General features: G+C 46.6%; 4 protein-coding genes across 4 annotated transcripts; 2 read left to right on the forward strand and 2 right to left on the reverse strand.

Moving 5' to 3' along the window:
• Positions 1 to 125: 125 nt before the first annotated feature.
• On the reverse strand, positions 126 to 1,975 carry LOC6525529 (AH receptor-interacting protein). Its single transcript, XM_002101328.4, has 3 exons — positions 1,812 to 1,975; positions 1,486 to 1,662; positions 126 to 1,416 (listed from the first exon to the last, which is right to left on the reverse strand). Exons 1-3 carry the CDS (start codon positions 1,902 to 1,904, stop codon positions 724 to 726), a joined length of 963 nt encoding a protein of 320 aa, XP_002101364.3. The 5' UTR covers positions 1,905 to 1,975; the 3' UTR covers positions 126 to 723.
• Positions 1,976 to 2,196: 221 nt separating this feature from the next.
• On the forward strand, positions 2,197 to 6,328 carry LOC6525530 (nardilysin). Its single transcript, XM_002101329.4, has 4 exons — positions 2,197 to 2,609; positions 2,667 to 4,433; positions 4,500 to 4,784; positions 4,854 to 6,328. Exons 1-4 carry the CDS (start codon positions 2,419 to 2,421, stop codon positions 6,016 to 6,018), a joined length of 3,408 nt encoding a protein of 1,135 aa, XP_002101365.2. The 5' UTR covers positions 2,197 to 2,418; the 3' UTR covers positions 6,019 to 6,328.
• A 114-nt stretch (positions 6,329 to 6,442) lies between these two features.
• LOC6525531 (copper-transporting ATPase 1) lies at positions 6,443 to 16,337 on the reverse strand. Its single transcript, XM_002101330.4, has 4 exons — positions 15,031 to 16,337; positions 9,130 to 10,376; positions 8,276 to 9,067; positions 6,443 to 8,216 (listed from the first exon to the last, which is right to left on the reverse strand). Exons 1-4 carry the CDS (start codon positions 15,995 to 15,997, stop codon positions 7,461 to 7,463), a joined length of 3,762 nt encoding a protein of 1,253 aa, XP_002101366.2. The 5' UTR covers positions 15,998 to 16,337; the 3' UTR covers positions 6,443 to 7,460.
• A 291-nt stretch (positions 16,338 to 16,628) lies between these two features.
• On the forward strand, positions 16,629 to 18,781 carry LOC6525532 (nudC domain-containing protein 1). Its single transcript, XM_002101331.4, has 2 exons — positions 16,629 to 18,041; positions 18,094 to 18,781. Exons 1-2 carry the CDS (start codon positions 16,769 to 16,771, stop codon positions 18,576 to 18,578), a joined length of 1,758 nt encoding a protein of 585 aa, XP_002101367.1. The 5' UTR covers positions 16,629 to 16,768; the 3' UTR covers positions 18,579 to 18,781.
• The last annotated feature ends 127 nt before the right edge of the window (positions 18,782 to 18,908 follow it).

Genomic DNA, 18,908 nt, shown 5'->3' on the forward strand with positions numbered 1-18,908 from the left:
AGAAATAGTTACTAGTCCATTTAAAGGATTGGTTATTTATTTAATACAATGTATTATCTTATGCAAATGCATATTACTACGTATGCTTGCAGCATATATACAAACAATAAAGTCTCCAACTACAATTAACAATTAGACAGCACAAAAGCACATTTATTACATCTTATACAATTTGTCTAGATTTAGGATAGATTCTAGCTACGAATAAATATCGCACATAGGGATATACAAATACAAACATACATATACGACTATGGACAACAAATGTGAAACATTTGATTACTATTTTTGGTAACGCTACGCAAACAACATGTTGCATTCCATATACACACGATTACAATTCCATTCAAGCATTTGGATGGTACATTTACATTATATTTAAACCCTTTAGCCTACACCGTTTATTGTGAGTCGAGGCGAAGGATGAGTATGGGCATATAGTGCTCTGAAATGCAGTTCTCACAAAATGAGGTGGTATGGTACCGTAGTTGATTGTGTTATGTTGTCGCAAAATCACCAGCTGATCCCCTGCAGTGCTCGCAGTAGCTTCGTGAGGGTCCAGCAGCAGAGGAATAGGTTCGCCATCGAACAGAGCAGCACAAGACCGTGGGCGAAGCTGACGGCCAGCGAAAGAAACGAAGGTAGTGACAAGAACTGCTAGCGCTGCAGGTAGCTGCTCCAATAGACAAGCAGCATGAGCAGCACGTTGACGCAACTTATGTTCTAGAAGAGCTTCTGCATGTGAATGCGATCCTGGACGTTACGGGCCTGCTGCTGGTCCTCGATGGACTTAAGCTCTTTAGAAACAGTCGACTTCAGACTGGCGTCCAGGGCCAAAGCGTCGAGAAAGTCGCGACGTGCCTGAGCTGGATTCCAGGCACCCGCATGGGCCTTGGCCCGCCGAAAAAGTGCCTTCACATTGCGCGGATCCAGGGTGAGCACCTCGTTGCAGTGCTCAATCACAGCGTAGAAGTCACCGGCGATCAACCGGCATTGCGCGTAGTTTAACAATAGCGGTGTCTTGATGGCCGCCAGCTCCTGCCACTCCTCGTCGTGCGGCTTCTCCTTCAGCATCAGCTGCTCCACAATGCCGACGGCCTCGCGGTAGCAGGTCTCTGCCTCAGTGAACCGGCTGGCCTTGTAGAAGTTGTTTCCCCGTTCGCGTAGCGTACTGGTGGCCAGCATCTTCTCGTCGTCGGACATCTGCCAGCGCTCCTTTTCGTACTGCTCGGGCAGCTCAATGGAGATCAGTTCAATGATGAACTCTAGTTCGGCAGGATTTTGCAGCAGCTCGTCCAGGTCGGTGTACCCAATGCCCTCGTTCTGCAGCGTCATTCCGCAGCAGTGACGTCGCTCCTCTGGTTTCTTGCCAATGTCCCGCAGGGTCTTCGATATGAACGGATATTGGGAGCAGAGCTGAGTTTTGAGGAAAATTAAATCAGTGGATATTAGGTTGTCCAGGTTGTGTACATCACATTCCCTTACCGATTTATGCACCGTGAACTTGGCCACTTCGTTAAGAGACATCTGCTGCACAATCAGCTCCCAGACCTCCAGCTTAAACTTCTTTCCCAGGACCAGTTCCATGGGCTTCTCCATCTTGCGGCTGTCATCGATGATGCGACTGTCTCCGGCCCTTCGCGTTTGGAAGTGGAACTTCACCTGAAAAACGGCAATATCAAGATGGATGAGGCTGTGTTGGGTGCACCACCCACTAACTGTGGCCTTGGCCCAATTTCCCACTGTTTTGCTCCTGCTGCATCTGTCGCAGATGGAATTGAACAACCTGCTGAGCGGTTTTGGGTACTCACCCTGGTGCCCGGGGTTAGCTCGATGTAAGCGTTTCCCGGATTGAGAATCTCCTTTCGAATGGGCTTCATATCTGACTTGCTGCGCGACTGCATCTCCGCTGGAATCGGATTTATTTGGAATAAACACAACTTCCTTTCGATACCAGACGTAATCTGTCCGAGCTTATCGGAGTCTATCGGTTTCCGATATTTGTCCGCGGCTATCGGTGCAAGCTTTTGGTATTTTTTATTACATATTTTCTTCATAACTGTTGATTTTCATAAATATTTTTTGATTTCATTAAACTGAGAAACTGATCAGAGATCAATTTACTGCAAAGAAATCTGTCATACCTTACATGGTATATTTAAATATTCATTTCACCACATGTGAAAATACCGCCACACAAACCAATTCTACGGCGTTATCGATAAGGCGACACCCAAGCACCTGGTCCCATCACTGAGCCCACGTCTTTCGATTAATAGTTTTTATCGCTAAAATATTAATTATTTGCCTTTGCGTCGGGAGTTTGGCAGCCTGTGACGTTGTTCCCCCAGGATTTCCCATCGATCCGATCCCAGTCGATCCGGATCGTCATCCGCTTTATTCCCATTCGAGAGTTGCATGCGCTGGCAGCGATACAGCGCACATTTGTTCAGACAAATCGAGTTTCACGTCCGGACAAAACGCCGGAGCCCAATTACTCAATTAACCGGCGTACGGACTTTCACGCACGGCTCGTTGTGCAAAATGACAGACCAGGTCAAGTATCTGGACACGCCGGACAAGTCGGAGACGGACAAGAAGCTTTACAAGTGAGTAGCGGGCTATTTACCCAGTTGAACCGGATTCAATGGTTGCTTTTCCCTTAGGACGCTGCTCTTGGGCAATGGACTGCATGCGCTGATTGTCTCCGATCCCAGTCCCATGCCACACGATGGCTTCACCACATCCGAGTCGTCCTCGGATAAGTCGTGCGAGTGCGAGTCGACCAGCAGTTCCGTGACCTCAAGCAGCGATTCCAGCTCGTCTACCTCCTCCGATACTGGCAGCAGCGTGGAATCGGGCAGCGAGGAAGGCGACGAAAAACTGGCCGCCTGCGCCCTCTTGATTGATTACGGATCCTTTGCTGAGCCCACAAAATATCAGGGACTGGCACACTTTCTCGAGCACATGATCTTCATGGGCTCGGAAAAGTATCCAGAGGAGAACATTTTTGATGCGCACATTAAGAAATGCGGCGGCTTTAGCAATGCCAACACTGACTGCGAGGAGACACTTTTCTATTTCGAGGTAGCCGAGAAGCATCTGGACTCCAGTTTGGACTATTTTACGGCCCTGATGAAGGCGCCACTGATGAAGCAGGAGGCTATGCAACGCGAACGCAGCGCCGTCGACTCAGAGTTCCAGCAGATTCTTCAGGATGATGAGACCAGACGTGATCAGCTGCTGGCCAGTTTGGCCACCAAAGGTTTCCCCCATGGCACCTTTGCCTGGGGCAATATGAAGTCGCTGAAGGAAAACGTTGACGACGCTGAGCTGCACAAGATTCTACACGAAATCCGCAAGGAACACTATGGCGCCAATCGCATGTATGTTTGCCTGCAGGCTCGCTTGCCCATCGATGAGCTGGAATCACTGGTGGTGCGTCACTTTTCTGATGTTCCCCACAATGAGGTGAAGGCTCCCGACTTGAGCAGCTTCAACTACAGGGACGCCTTTAAGCCCGAGTTCCACGAGCAGGTGTTCTTTGTGAAGCCGGTGGAGAACGAGTGCAAACTGGAGCTGACCTGGGTGCTGCCCAATGTACGTCAGTATTACCGCAGCAAGCCCGACCAGTTTCTGTCGTATTTGCTGGGCTACGAAGGCCGTGGCAGCCTTTGTGCCTACTTGCGACGCCGCCTGTGGGCTCTCCATCTGATTGCGGGCATCGAGGAGAACGGCTTTGATTTGAACTCCATGTATGCTCTGTTCAACGTTTGCATTTACCTCACCGACGAGGGTTTTAAGAATCTGGACGAAGTCCTGGCAGCAACGTTTGCCTACGTCAAGCTCTTCTCCAACTGCGGTTCCATGAAGGAAGTTTACGAGGAGCAACAGCGCATCGAGGAAACAGGTTTCCGGTTCCAGGCTCAGCGTCCAGCCTTCGACAATGTACAGGAGCTGGTGTTGAACTCAAAGTACTTCCCACCGAAAGATATTCTCACCGGCAAGGAGCTCTATTATGAGTACAATGAGGAGCATCTCAAAGAACTGATTAGCCACCTGAATGAGATGAAGTTCAACCTGATGGTTACCTCACGCAACAAGTATGATGGCGTCTCCGCCTACGATCAGACAGAGGAGTGGTTCGGCACTGAGTACGCCACCATTCCGATGCCAGAGAAGTGGCGCAAGCTGTGGGAGGACTCAAAGCCTCTACCGGAATTGTTCTTGCCCGAGCCGAATAAGTTTGTCACGGAGGACTTTACACTGTTTTGGCACTCGATGGGAAAGCCGGAAGTGCCCGATGCACCGAAGAAGCTGCTCAAGACGGACACCTGCGAGCTCTGGTTCCGCCAGGATGATAAGTTCGATTTACCTGAAGCCCACATGGCTTTTTATTTTATCTCGCCGCTGCAGCGGCAAAGTGCCAAGAAGTAAGTACATACACGTAGTTTCCTAAGGTCCTCTTACACATATATTTACCCTTAATTTTCGTTCAGCGATGCCATGTGCACACTTTACGAGGAACTCGTTAAGTTCCATGTGTGCGAGGAACTTTATCCAGCCATTAGCGCTGGACTTTCTTACACCTTTAACGCCATCGAAAAGGGTTTGCTCCTCAAGGTGAGCGGCTACAATGAAAAACTGCATCTCATCGTGGAAGCCATTGCCGAAGGCATGCTCCATGTGGCTGAAACGCTCGACGAAAACATGCTTGCTGCCTTCCGCAAGAACCAGCGTAAAAACTTCTTCAACACTTTGATCAAGCCAAAGGCACTCAACAGGTAAGAAATACCTGAAGTCAAACAATGCTGATACTAAACTATGTGTATATCTTGCTCGCTCTTTTTCAGGGACGTTCGTCTTTGTGTGCTGGAGCAAATCCGCTGGCTGATGATCGATAAGTACAAGTGCCTCAACGATATTACTTTGGACGATCTGCGCGAGTTTGCCCGCCAGTTCCCAAAGGAACTATACATCCAGTCTCTCATCCAGGGCAACTACACGGAGGAGTCCGCTCACAATGTACTGAACTCGGTGCTGAGTCGCCTCGATTGCAAGGCGATCAAGGAGCGTCGCTACGTGGAGGATAGGACCATAATGCTGCCGCTGGGAACCAATATTATCCGATGCCATGCCCTCAACGAGCAGGATACGAACACGGTGATTACAAACTTCTATCAAATCGGACCCAATACAGTTCGTGTGGAGAGCATTCTCGATCTGATGATGATGTTCGTGGACGAACCATTGTTTGACCAATTGCGGACCAAAGAACAGCTAGGCTATCATGTGGGCGCCACTGTTAGAATTAACTACGGCATTGCTGGGTATTCCATTATGGTTAACTCACAGGAGACAAAGACAACGGCCAACTATGTGGAGACGCGCATTGAGGTGTTCCGCGCTAAAATGCTGCAAATTCTGCGCCACCTGCCTGAAGATGAATACGAACACACTCGCGACTCGCTGATCAAGCTGAAGCTCGTGGCGGACATGGCATTGAGCACGGAAATGGGTCGCAACTGGGATGAGATCATTAATGAAGACTACCTCTTCGATCGTCGACGACGCCAGATTGAAATATTGCGCACGCTGCAAAAAGATGAGATCATTGATTTTCTTCTGCGCATTGACGCCGATAACATGAGGAAGTTGTCCGTGCAGGTGATTGGCCATCGGCCACCAGGTATGCCGGAACCATTGTGTGGTACCAACATCGATCGCAACGATGAAGACATCAAGGACGCAAACAAATCGGATGATGAGAGTGGCTCTGATAAAGACGATCAGGAGGATGAGGAGGAATCGTCGGAAGAGGAGGACGACGAGGATCTATTTGCTGCTCTAGAAAATAAGTTGAGTGTCGTCTTTCTGCCCGGTGCTCCCAATCAAAACACCATAATGGATATTAACGAGTTCAAGAAGGGCCTCGACGTTTATCCCAAGCAAAAGAGCCAGCAGGACGAGGAGCTGCTGCTCACCGCTCGCATTGAGGATGCACTCGGCCAGGCGTGAGATTTGCGGCCAACACACCCAACACACCCACCCAACAAACCATCTCCGCCATTTCAATTTGTTTCACTAGCCAAAGGTAGAAGATTAGTTACACAGAATGCAAGCTTTTTTTTTACGATTACCTTCTGACCAAGTCAGGAATTTGCGCTTATGTTGTAATACGCTCATCCATTATAAATTAGTAACGCAGCACACACGCAGCTAAGGACAAATGCATTTTGGAGTATGGAAACACCGTTTATGTTCGATCGCACTGACTTTCGTACTGATTTAATACAAATACACGAATAAAAATCAAAATTTAAAGTAATCAAGTTGCGTTTTGTGTTTGGGCATCCTGTGAAGTGCCAAGTAATAAAACTTCCGATGCAATTTGCATCCTGGGCATCCTGTGAAGTGTCAAGTAATAAAACTTCCGATGCAATTTGCTGGTATGGGAATTCTCCTTGCCGTAACTCTCGTTTTATTTATATGTTTATAAACATTAAATGTACATCAAAAGAATGTTCGTCTTATACTTGTGCCCAATTGTTTTACAAGTGTTCGTCGTCTTCGGATTGCTTAAATAAGGATTAAAGCCGAAATGGTCAAATGGTCTTAAAGTTGTTCGATTTTCGATTTTCGTCTTTTGATTTATTTTACCTTTGTATATGTGCATATATGATAATGTGAATTAACAATGAGTAACAATAGTTCAATGATGATTGATGTCTGGGTCTCGTCTCCTGGTCTGTGACTCCTCTGCCTTTGTTCAGTTGAACTTAATAATAATATTTTACTTACGATTATAACAAAAAAAAAAAGGTTTGTATACAATAATAATAATCATAATCATAATCATAATCAAGCGGGAAAGAAAAGAAACTGTCGTATCAAACAAGAAACTTATAACTGTTCAAGGTTTCTTAATAAAAATGGGAAAAATAACAATTGTATAGAAAATGGGGACGGTGTGGTTGTGGGTCTAAGAAATGGAAAACCGGCCACAAATTGATTTTACAACAAAAGAACTCTAGAATCAGTGGTAGCGAAATGTCGTCTTTGTTTGTTTCAATACTTAATATAAAGTTTGCATTTCTCAAAGTACAAAAAGATAAGAAGGCACCTCAGTTGTTCAAAAAAAAAGTATACTTAAAATAAAAGTGAACGACTTTGTGTTTGAGCTATATTTACATACAGGGAATACTTTTCCTAAAAAACAAACCTATATCTTTTCCTTATGTGAGGCACACAAACTCATATTAAGCTGCAAGTGGAACAAAGCTAGCTCTAGGATCCTACTGCTTATCCTTTGTCAAAACAATCTGCAAATATGTACATAGGTTTTATAATTCGCTCTCTTACTGGTTCAATTTAAAGTCCGCTAACAATTTCACTGAAAATTTGTCGTTTTGAGGTCTTCGGTTGGATTGTGGTTTGCTGGATAGTTGCCATCGTTAAGCTCACAGCTTCTGCAGTTCGGTGCTATCATTGGCATGAAAGCGACTCCTCACGATCTTGGTGCGGCCATCATACTGCTCCTCGGGATCCAGCAATCCCTCCTCGTGTTTGGCATTCGGCGACGTGATGCCGCCGTTTCCGTGCATGAAAATGCGTGAAATTAGCGATGTGCTGGACCGCTTAAATGCCATTCTGCCCTTTTCGGGCAGATCGTCAAGGCCACGATGGAGGGATAGCTTGTCCAGCTCGTATTCGGAGCCACCAGCTCGTTCCGCCGCCAATTGCGCCTCGTACTCTGCCGTGCGCAGCGTCTTTGCCGTTGGCTTGCGATACATCTTAAGCAGCAGCGAAGAGCAGACAACGCTCACCGAACTTGCGGCCATGGCCACGGACGCCATCCATGGCAGCAGAGTAAAGCCGTAGGGTGCGAACAGGCCACTGGCCAGCGGAATGCCAAGCAGATTGTACATGCTGGCAAAGAAGAAGTTGTAGCGAATGCGACGCACTGTGCAGCGGGACAAGTCCAGGCAGGCCACCACGTCCAGCAGATCGTTGCGCATCAGCACAATGTCCGATGCCTCGGCGGCCACATCGGTGCCCGCTGCAATCGTAATTCCCACATCCGCCTGCGCCAGCGCCGGACTGTCGTTGACACCATCGCCCACCATGGCCACGCGAATACCGTTGGCCTGTATACGCTGGATCTTGGCCACTTTGTGCGATGGCAGCACTTCCGCGTACACGGTTCGGATGCCAACCTAATAAAAAAAATAAGATTATTAGCCTGGAAACAGTATTGCTAATCCTGGTGACTCACCTCTCGGGCTATGCTGGCAGCCGTGTTCTTGTTATCCCCAGTGAGCAGCACCACATCGATGCCCATTCGCTTCAGTGTATAGACGGCGAGATGGGCCTCCGGCTTGACCATATCGGACACCGCAAACATGCACACCAGCTGCCCGTTGAGGGCGCACAGCACCGCGGTGTGTCCCTTTCGTTCTTCATGCGTCATACAATCGCTTATCTCTAGCGGCACCTCGATGGCATTGCGTTCCATCCACTCTCGATTGCCGATCAGCACCAGAATCTCGGGGCCATCGATGATTTTCTGATCGGCGGGAAGCTGTTCCTCCTGATCCAAGACCAAGTCGGATAGCAACTGCTGATTGTTCAGTTCCATGGACTTGTGTACGCTGCACGGCGGCAGCAAGTGTTCGATACTGGCTCCATTGTCCACCGGCACCGAAACCTGTGGATGAGTGCGATGCAGGTTCTCGTAGTTAATGATGCGTTCGGCGTTGCACGCCTGTCGCAGGGTTTGCTCGTAATTGGAGACGGTGACGCGGATGCCACAGCCGGGCACGGCCTGGAAGTGACTGCTCTTGCCAAAGTTGCCGGCCTGAGGCGTCGCGCCCACGTTCAGCATATCCTTGGCGAAGTGCACAATGGCGGAGGCGATCGGATGCTCGCTGTTCTGCTCGGCGGCTCCCACGATCGTCAGAGCCCGAGCCAGGCTGCAGACCTGGGCCGTGACGAAGAGGGTTACCTTGCTGGTCATCGGTGTGCCATGGGTTATGGTGCCGGTCTTGTCAAAGACCACAGTCTTTACCTGGAATCGCGAAAGTTGTGTATAAGTAGGGTGCATGCTAACATGGCAAATCGATTGCTCACCTTGTGGGCATTCTCTAGGGCAGTGGCTCCTTTCACCAGCACGCCATTGATCGCACCCGTTCCAGTGGCCACCATAACGGCGGTGGGCGTGGCCAAGCCCAATGCACATGGACACGCAATGGCCAGCACGCTCAAGGCGCATTTAAATGCATAGCTAACAATGATGGTATTTTGGTCCATGTGCTCCTTATGCTCCATGGCCACGGGCACCAGGTTTGGATTGGAGAAGCCAATGATGATCCAAGCAATCAGCGTGATGCTCGAAACCACAACAACGAAGGGCACAAAGTAGCCAGCGATCCGATCGGCCAGCTGCTGGATGGGCGCCTTACTGGTCTGCGCCTCCTCCACTAATCGCACAATCTGCGCGAGCGTCGTATTCTCACCCGTGTGCGTGGCCTCCACCAGGAGCACTCCATTTTGATTAATGGAACCGCCGATCACCACGGATCCCTTTCGCTTGGCCACCGGCATGGACTCACCGGTGATCAGGGATTCATCGCAACTGGAGTGACCGTACAAGACTTTGCCGTCGACAGGAACTTTGGCGCCCGGTATCACCTTTAGGATGTCGCCACGCTGCACATAATCCACAGATATCACCTTCTCGCTAATGATATCGAAGTCCGGTGAGATCTCGACCAGCATGGCATCGGCCGCCTTGAGGGATAGCAGCTTGGACAGCGCCTCCGATGTCTTCCCCTTGGCTATGTGCTCCAGCCAGCGACCCAGCGATATGAAGATCAGCAGCATGGGCGGCGTATCGAAGAAGGTCAATGGCGAGCTATTCTGCTCCAGCAATACGGCTGCGATCACCACGGCAACGGAGTACACATACGAGATGGTCGTGACCATCGAGATCAGTACATCCATGTTCGTGGTGCCGTGTTTGATCGCACGATACGATTGCACATAGAAATGGAAGCCACCGAAGAACTGCACTGGCGTTGACAGCAGGAACATCACCAGGTTCTCCATCGACAATCCGGGCACGAGGCAGCACATGTTGGCGTGTCCCCTGTCGTTCATCTCCAGCATGAAATAGATCATGGCCACCATGCAGGGGCCGCCAAAGATTAGCGAGACCAGAAAGGCGTTGCGCCACTTCCGGATCTCCTCCTTGTGCTCCAGGTAATTGTGTGCCATCTTGTCCCGGCCGGTCATCAGCTTGGCCTCGAATCCCAGCCCCTCGATCGCATCGCAGATGCTCCGCGGACCCGTCTCCTCCGTGATGTACCGGAATTTCCCTGTGCAAATTAAGATGGACGCAATTAAGTGTTGTTATCTTGCGAATGCGTTAAGGAATTCATCTAAATTGAGTTAACCTATGTAATAAACTAACTAAGATTTAACTAAATATCATCTATCCTAATCAGTTGAATAAGTTAATTACAGCGATGTAGCTCTGTAAGTTTTCTTTATTATTCCCCCCATTTCAGCCTAGTTTATTTAAATTGGTACACTGCAAAACCGGACTTGCTTCATGTTCAACGATTACAGAACGAGTTGTAAGAAATAGAAAAAGCCACTTTGAATGGCCAGTGAATATTCACATAGGATATTCATCACAGATTCAGGCGCTCATTCCAGTTGATTGAAGAGAAAGCCATGTACATACTGCTGATCTATAATAGCGATTGCAATGCCAAGAAACTGACTGAAAATGCCCACAAAATAGATCAAAACCATACAAATTGAGATGCATATATCTTGGGAACTTAAAAATTACTACTTTTAGGTTACAGTACATTGCATTCCACAATGAAATTCCCATTTCCTTGGATATGTTTACTTGAATCTGACTTGCATATCTGACTGTCATATCAATTTCATCACAGTTTCTGGAGCTTGCTATCACTTTTATAGCCACTCCAGTGTTTTGCCAAGACATATAGTATTTCCATATAGTAAACATATACATAGGGAAGCTTTGGAGGAGATTGCCTTTTTGATGTTGGCATCAAATGAATTTGTGACTGGAAATAATGCCGGTTGTTCTGGTATTGAAATTGGAGCGTACAACCGGTTCGATGGCGACAGATTTGAATGGCTTCGATTGCAATGGCTGATAGTTTTGGCTAAGTGAGCTACAACGTACATTTGCCACATATCACCATTCATTTAGGCCGTCTTATTTATCAGGCATGTGGCCAAAACTATCGCTTGCAGCCGAATTAGAGTAGATCCCGTGGGGTTTAGAAGCTCCCGGAATCTTGTGGACAAATTATCGCAGTTGTAGGTTCATTGCCTTTGCTGGAACTAAGGCAAATATAGATAAGATAAGTTTTCAACTATGTGTGTCGAATGTGTAAACTGAATCGCTGCCGTTCTACATGATTAGCATGTCGCAACTGGAATTTTTCGATATTATTGCCATCTGTTGAGCATGTTATTCCCCCAGAAGGTTCCCCCATTCATCGTGTTATTAGTTTTCCACACTTCCGATCTCTATTTGAAAGGGTTTCCCCGCCACCAGCATTACAAGCTTCAATTGGGTTCATTGATACGCGAGTAATCGCCTTATAAGTTGTGCATATAACCATCACAACCCTCGGGATTTGCATTTTTTATACATTTTTATACCATATATTATTCCTCATACAGTTTTTAATAATCCAGTGCTTACTCATTTATTCCTACAGCCCAGAATAATCTTTAAAGATACATAGGCATATGTTTATAGAGGCCAAGAAAACTGGAAGCTTAGTATTACCTATACTACATTTGAGTCTATCAATATTTGTGTGCCTGCACTTTTGTCTACTCATTGCAATCACTATTAAGCATTCATATCAAAATATAACAAAAGATCATCATTCTGTTTCATTTGAAATCTCGTAAGCTGTAACTAGGCAAATTTACTTTTAGATTAGAGCAGCGGTTTGTTTATTAAACAATTTACTAGCCGTCTGTGTGGTAACGCAAAATGCAATGATTATTCAAAAGAATAAAGTCCCTTAATTGATGTCAATGTGAGTTTTTTGTGGATATCTTCACCCGCTTCTTATATAAACAAACAATTATGAGCAGTTTGTCATTTGTAAATATACTCGAAAATGAATAAGACAGAATGAAATAGTTGACAGAACCCATGATATGATTATTTATCGTTCAATTAGAGGGTCATCAAGTGGACACCAGACCATGGGTCGTGTGCAAAATTGAGGAAGGATTAGGTTGATCGCACCAAAAGTGACAATTGCCGCTAATTATCAGTGCCATCGATCGATCTTCGCCCGCTTTTCAATTGATAAGTGCGGGTCGTGTGTACACTCGAAATGCCACCAGAAATTCGCTTTGCAACTTCATTTTCTATAGACTATTAGTTAGTTCTACCAAATGGCATGTATTTATAGTAGAGGTACACTAGTCTTTCTATTGTTTAGAGCGTTTTTGAGTTTATTTATAGTATAGTATATTTTCTGGAACCTAGGATCTTATAGAGAGCCTCCATTCAGTTGTTCTTTATTTGCTCGCTTATTGCATCTTATCGCTCGTGCTTGGTTGTTACCATTTTAGAACATTTTCAATTTGAATTGAGATTGGCTGTCGTTTGTTCTCCGTCGTTCACTTATCGCCGGACGATAAGAATCGTAGAAAAACATATGTTTTGCTCAACAGTTTACACTCCCAATTTCGACTACCGACTTGGGCCAAACAAACTGCAAACAAACAAGCGAGAACAAGCAAATGTTCAAGTAACAATTGGTTAACTACAAGTTAAACTAATCAGATGGAGTTAATGCGTTCCGAAGTTGAAGAAGTTTAAGTGCTAATTAATTGAAAGATAAGCAGTGCCACGGAATCGGACTAATCCATATGGCAGGAATCAAACTTCGGAACCCAAAACACTTAAAAACTCTTTTGAAAGTAAGTCATGCACTTTTTTGTGCTTGGGAATAATGACTAATACACTTGAATATATAAATAGATCTTATCCCAATAAATAGGTAAATTCAAATTATTCAAATACTAAATAATATATTAAAATGCATGCAATATAGCACCAAATATCCTCTCATAAATGTTTTCATGCTGCTCCAAAATAGTTTTCAGTGTCATATAATCGAAATAGTTTCGCTTTTCTCCGCCGTGTGCATATCCATGTCGAAAGCGAAAAAAAAAATCGCAAAAGGCAAGTGAACTGAAACCGAAAACCAGTTCCATTGCAATCATAATTACGAGGCTCCCATTTATGCATTTTCCTTTATTTATTTAATTTTTTCCCCTTTGCAATTTAGCTTTTCAAACGGCGCACGTACGCCCGTTGAATCCAGGTATGCAAACCGATATTCGTGAATCAGCCAGAATTCAATATTAAAATGGTGATCAGAGCGAAGTCATTGCATAATTCGCCACTAATTTGAAATCAAGTTACGCGGGACAAGAGCAAACTCAAATGAGTGAAGGTAAAATAAAAGAGCGCAGCTCTAAATCAAAGTGAAGGTGAATGAAACTGGCAATGCACTGGGAAAAAAGGGGTGCTTATAATATAACTACACTATTAACTCATTGAATGCAAAGTGTGTTAAATATTACTAGTTCCAGCTAGATATTTGATCAACTTCTTTAAACATAATCATAGCTTATCATATATCTTAGCTAGCCCAATTGTTCGCTGTGTACTAAGTGGAAGTGGAGTGGATGGGAGTTCGTGGTCACGCATGCGGAGCACAAAGAGTCCAAAGCTGCAAAAGAGAGAGGTCTCCCTCTTTCCAGACCAAAGCGAGATTAGTTCCTCAGTTGATTGCCACCCGATCGTAGATATATACTCGTATATATGTACATATAAATATAAATATATGAATGTACTTGTATTTCGGGGCGTGTTGTAGCTCTTTCACTTTTGTTTTGAGTTTTTTTCTTTTTTCAAACAGGCGGACTTTCAGTTTCAAGGCTTAAATGCTAGCTCGATATTGGCAGTCCAAGTTTATGAAAACAAAGAGCTTCGAACAATCACACTTTGCATTTTAATTGTGCTCCCTTGTTGTCAGCTAATCTTGTATGCTGCTTCCTGAACACTAGCAAAAAATACTCCATAGTCTAGTCAAGGCAATAAAACTCCCTACTTGTGACATATATCTATTTTTCTAGAGAGCAATAATATTTCAAATATTTTAGCAGAATCCCTAATCGCTTTCCCGCCTCTCGGTTCGCCATTGAATTCCCCCAGTGTTCCAGATAACTTTACTTGCCCACGCACACGAGCGTGGATTTCAGCACTTTAATCTAGTTGCCAGTGGCATTGTTTGCTGAAAGCATAGTGTATGGCTTATAAAGTACATATGTATATATATAAGTATGAATGTACATCTAGTAGTGCTCCTCCTCGCACTTTCTTATCAACCCGCCTCGCACCCTACCGAAATTATAGGCCCCCCCAGCCATGGAGCATAAGGTAAATCGAGTATATCAGTTGCAATAAACAATTGCTGGGCCAGTTTTCAATTGTGAAAAGCGAACAAAAACATTTGCACTAGGAGGTTAATAAAGGAACAGCTGTTGCTTTCCGCCGAATAAAAACGCACAAGGGCACACTTCGAAATACCCTTTAATGTGTATATAAATCATTTGTTATTCCCATTTAAATAGTTTGTTTCTCTTAAACCTCATTACTCCGATTTCCAGAATTTGAACCCTTAAGTTTGGATATAAACCAGATATACGATCAAACGTAAGCTGAACACTTGTGGGCGTTGGGCCAGAGTAAACCGCAACAGGTGCAATTCGGTTGATGGCCCGGTTCCAGGTGTTTATTATAAATATTGTGTAACACTTGGCACCACCACTTGTGGAATGCCAGACTCGCGATGCGAGTGCATGACCCAGAACGTGATTTTAAATTCTACATTGACTATTAAACTAGTTCGATGTTTGTAAACTACTTTGTGCAGTACTCACCCCTTTTTGTTAGCAGTGTGACGGAGGCGGTGGTCACGCCCTTTATTTTGAGCACATGACTCTCGATCTTGTTGACACAGGAGGCGCAAGTCATGCCCATGATCTCCAGCTCCACCTCGGCCTCGCCATTGTCCGGCTCATCGATGAGTTCGGTGGGGAAGCCCAGCTCTGTGATGGATTTCGCTATATTCTCGGCCGTCACAACATTGGCATTGAACTTGACCTCCGCCTTGGCGGCCAGCAGGGCAACCAGGATGCTGTCCAGTCCGTAGATCTTCTTGCAGTGCTTCTCGATGGCGGCCACACAGCTGGCGCACGTCATGCCCCGGATGTGGAGGAAGCACTTGGTCAGTAGCTCCTGTTCGACGGGTATGGCCACTGCTGCACCATTTTGAGCATATGAAGGAGGGGGAGTGGGAGTTGCTCTCTTTTTGGGTGATGAGGCGAGAGCGGGTGACGGCGAGTGGGATGGGGAACGAGGTTCCTGCACGCTAGCCTCAAAGCCCATGTCATCGATGAGCTCGGCTATCTGGGCGGGATCATACTTGGCGGGATCGAACTGCACGCGGGCATTCTTGGCCGCCAATTGCACCTCAATGGAATGGATGCCCGGCTTGGTGCCGATGTTTCCCTCAATGTTGCGCACGCACGACTGGCAGGTCATGCCCACCACCCGTATGTTGGTCCAAGCGCTGGTGGGAATTGTGGGGGGATTTGGTGCTTCCCCTGGATAGCTGCACTCGAAGCCCATGTCGTCGATATCGCTGGCTATCTGGGTGGGGTCCGTCTGTCGGGGATCGTAGTCGAAATAGCCCGCATTCTCCTCGAGAATGACGCGCACGCCAAGGATTCCCGATTTCTGGCCAATGTGCTCTGTGATATTGCGCACACACGACTGGCAAGTCATGCCCACAATGGGCAGGCGCACCGTGGACATTGTCGCTGCTTCTTTTCCGTCACTTGGCATCCTCAATGTGCATTATTTTGATGGGCGGAATACGACGTTACGGAATTACTTGAGCACTTGATAACTTGAGATTTTGAACTTTTGAGTTGCCCCTCGCCCTATTGCCCGTACCGAATTGTGTCACTAAAATAACTTTGGAGTCGAGTGTGTCGTATTGCAGCTGCTACTGATTTGTTGTGTTGGAGTAGTTGCCTCCCGCCAACGCTTTTCACTTGGCCAAACTCCACACGAAACTCACAATTTTGTGTTTTTGTGTTTAATTTTTCAATTAACAGGCAACAGCTGCTCCGCTCCCGTTATGTTTTTCGCACGGCACGCAACTAGCGATGGCCGTAAGCCGATAGACAGGCGCTCTCGAGATGTCCGATACCACGTTGGGCATTTCGATATATCGCTGAAGCTTTCGATTCGATAGATAATATATTTATCGATAATTTAGTACAAGGGATGATACAAAATGTTGCTGACTAATGTTTCGCTTAAAGCTGAACTCTAGTTAATTTTCGAGCAAAAAATTTACATCTACACATAACGCCAAATAAAATTTGATTTTTAGAATATCGAGATATCGTTCAGCAAAAAGCTCCCCCACTATCGATATCCCCCAGTTCTCGATACAAACTTCGGCCCGAACTGTCATCGCTATCCGGCTGACAAACGATTTGATTTGATTTGTTTTGGCCCCTTTTGCCTTGACTTTCTGGAATTTCTATTTCCATTTTTTCCAAATCTCTACTAAAATCGAACTCAAGATTGGCCTAGGAACTCAACATGCCGGTGGTGGAACTAAAAGTGGACCGCAATCTGGTGTGCCCGAACTTCGATGGCTACAAGTTGTCCTTCGATTCGGTGCCAGTGCTGCGGCAGGATCTTGGATGTGATGCCTACGTGCTGGAGCCGCACGCCAGTCAGTTCTCGCTGCTGCATGTGGAGCTGTTTGCCCGGCACAATCATCTGGTAGCCGATCCATGGCTGCGTCACCACAGCTACTTCTTCAACGAGCGCCACCAGCTGGTGCAGTGCACCTCCGATCCACAGAGTGGGCATACACGTGGCCAGCGTGTTGTCTTCACGGTGGACTATAGCGATCAGGGCGATGAGAGGCTACATAGGCCGGGGGACTACAACTACACAATCATTTTCGTTTCGGAAAGGTTTTGTGTGATCTGCGACGGGATGACCTCATACCATCTAGTGGACACTGGCGACAGATCGCGATCTGGTGAGCAGGAATGGCAACGGATTACACGCTCGCCTGTGAATAATGCCAGTGGTCATCGCGGCTTTGAACTCTTTGATGCCCGGCTGGATGTGGTTCAGGAACGTAAGCAAATCTCACTGGTGGCCGGTCATGTGGCACGCCGTGATGCAGTTGCCCGGGACCAGACGCATATCTATTACATGGATTTGACCTGGGCACGGTGGACTCAATTGCCCAACAATGAGGAGTGGTCATATAGCATCTGCCAACGCCTGGAAACCACTGGCTCATTGCAATACTGCGCTTTTGAACCTCGCGCCGAGTCCCTAGTCATTGCCAGCAACCGCGAAGTTCAGACACCCGAGCAGCGTCAGGCAGCCGAAGAAGCAGCCGCTGCGGCGGCAGTCGCTGCCCGCTTAAATCCCCCAGTTGACCAGGAAATCCAACTGCAAAATGGTGGCCAAGCTAATTATGGCTGGTCCCAGACAGATGATAATGTGCTCATTCGTTTCAAAGTTCCTTCAACTGCATCCGCAGAAGAGTTTGACGTGAGCGGCACAAGCACCAATATCGTTGTAAAGCACCGGGACCAAATTATCTTCAACGAAGAGTTATACGCCAGTGTGGGAGAAGATTTAGGTGTCCTTAAGTTGGTGGAGAATGGCCTAGAATTACATCTTACCAAGGCGGAGACACAAAACTGGCCACGGCTGCTCGCGCAGGAGGACGAAGGAGTAGCGGAAGAAGTAGCTCCCATGGAAGCTACACCACTGCCCATTCCCGATCTCGAGAATCCTCTTGAGGAATGCGACCTGGGACCCGCTGACGAGGAAATTAAGATGGGTAAGTATTTCATTGTTTTGTATATACTTCATTAAAACGTTATCTCTTTCAGTGCGCTTCAATCTGTCCAGCGGGAACATCACCCACACCATTTTTCTTGGTTCCACGCCACTGGTGCTCACCACCACGCTGCGTCCTGGGTTTCCGGCAGCCTTTGCTACCCGCCAGGGCGTCGACGCCTCCATATGGCTGCAGATGTACCAGCCCAGTCGTCCAGATGAATGGAGTGTCCGCCACGAGGGCCAGCTGCACGCCTTCGGCTACGTGCAGGCCTCCAAGGTTCAGCGAAAGTTCACCGCCTGCTGTCCGGATTTGGATTACGTGGTCATATGTGACCCTGTACGCCACGTGCTCGTCTACTTTCCGAGTCACGAATCCGCTGGTGGTCTGCGCAGGCGCAACGGACCTCCCGTCTCCTTGGGTAAACAGAATCTCGTCACCTTGGGCGACAATGTTGACGAGATTCTGGGTATAACTACGGCAAACAATGTGATCACCGTTCTCTCCAAGCACGCACTGCTACGCCTGCAGGTGTAGACCCTGATCAGCTTCCCTTGGCAGGAATCCCTTTCCCTTTTTCGCCATTTACTTTTAAAAAATGTTTGGTTCGGTGGACAATAACTGGATTTATGCACTTAGCCACTCACATTTCCAATATTGAAACGTGTTTAGAAGATTAATAGTTTTACAACAATCTTGAGAACGTGATGACGTAATAAAATTTTAAATAATGTAATGTATATATATTAAATTTTTGTTATTTTGATGAAGTTTAATTATAAATACATAACAAATTTTAATAATGGCGCCAAGCCAAGATTCTTAAAAAGTGTGGCAACGCTGTAATATCGATAGGTAGCGCATTAA

The sequence above is a fragment of the Drosophila yakuba genome, chromosome X (genome assembly GCF_016746365.2).
Source record: "Drosophila yakuba strain Tai18E2 chromosome X, Prin_Dyak_Tai18E2_2.1, whole genome shotgun sequence".
In the NCBI taxonomy this organism is placed as follows: Eukaryota; Metazoa; Arthropoda; class Insecta; order Diptera; family Drosophilidae; genus Drosophila; species Drosophila yakuba.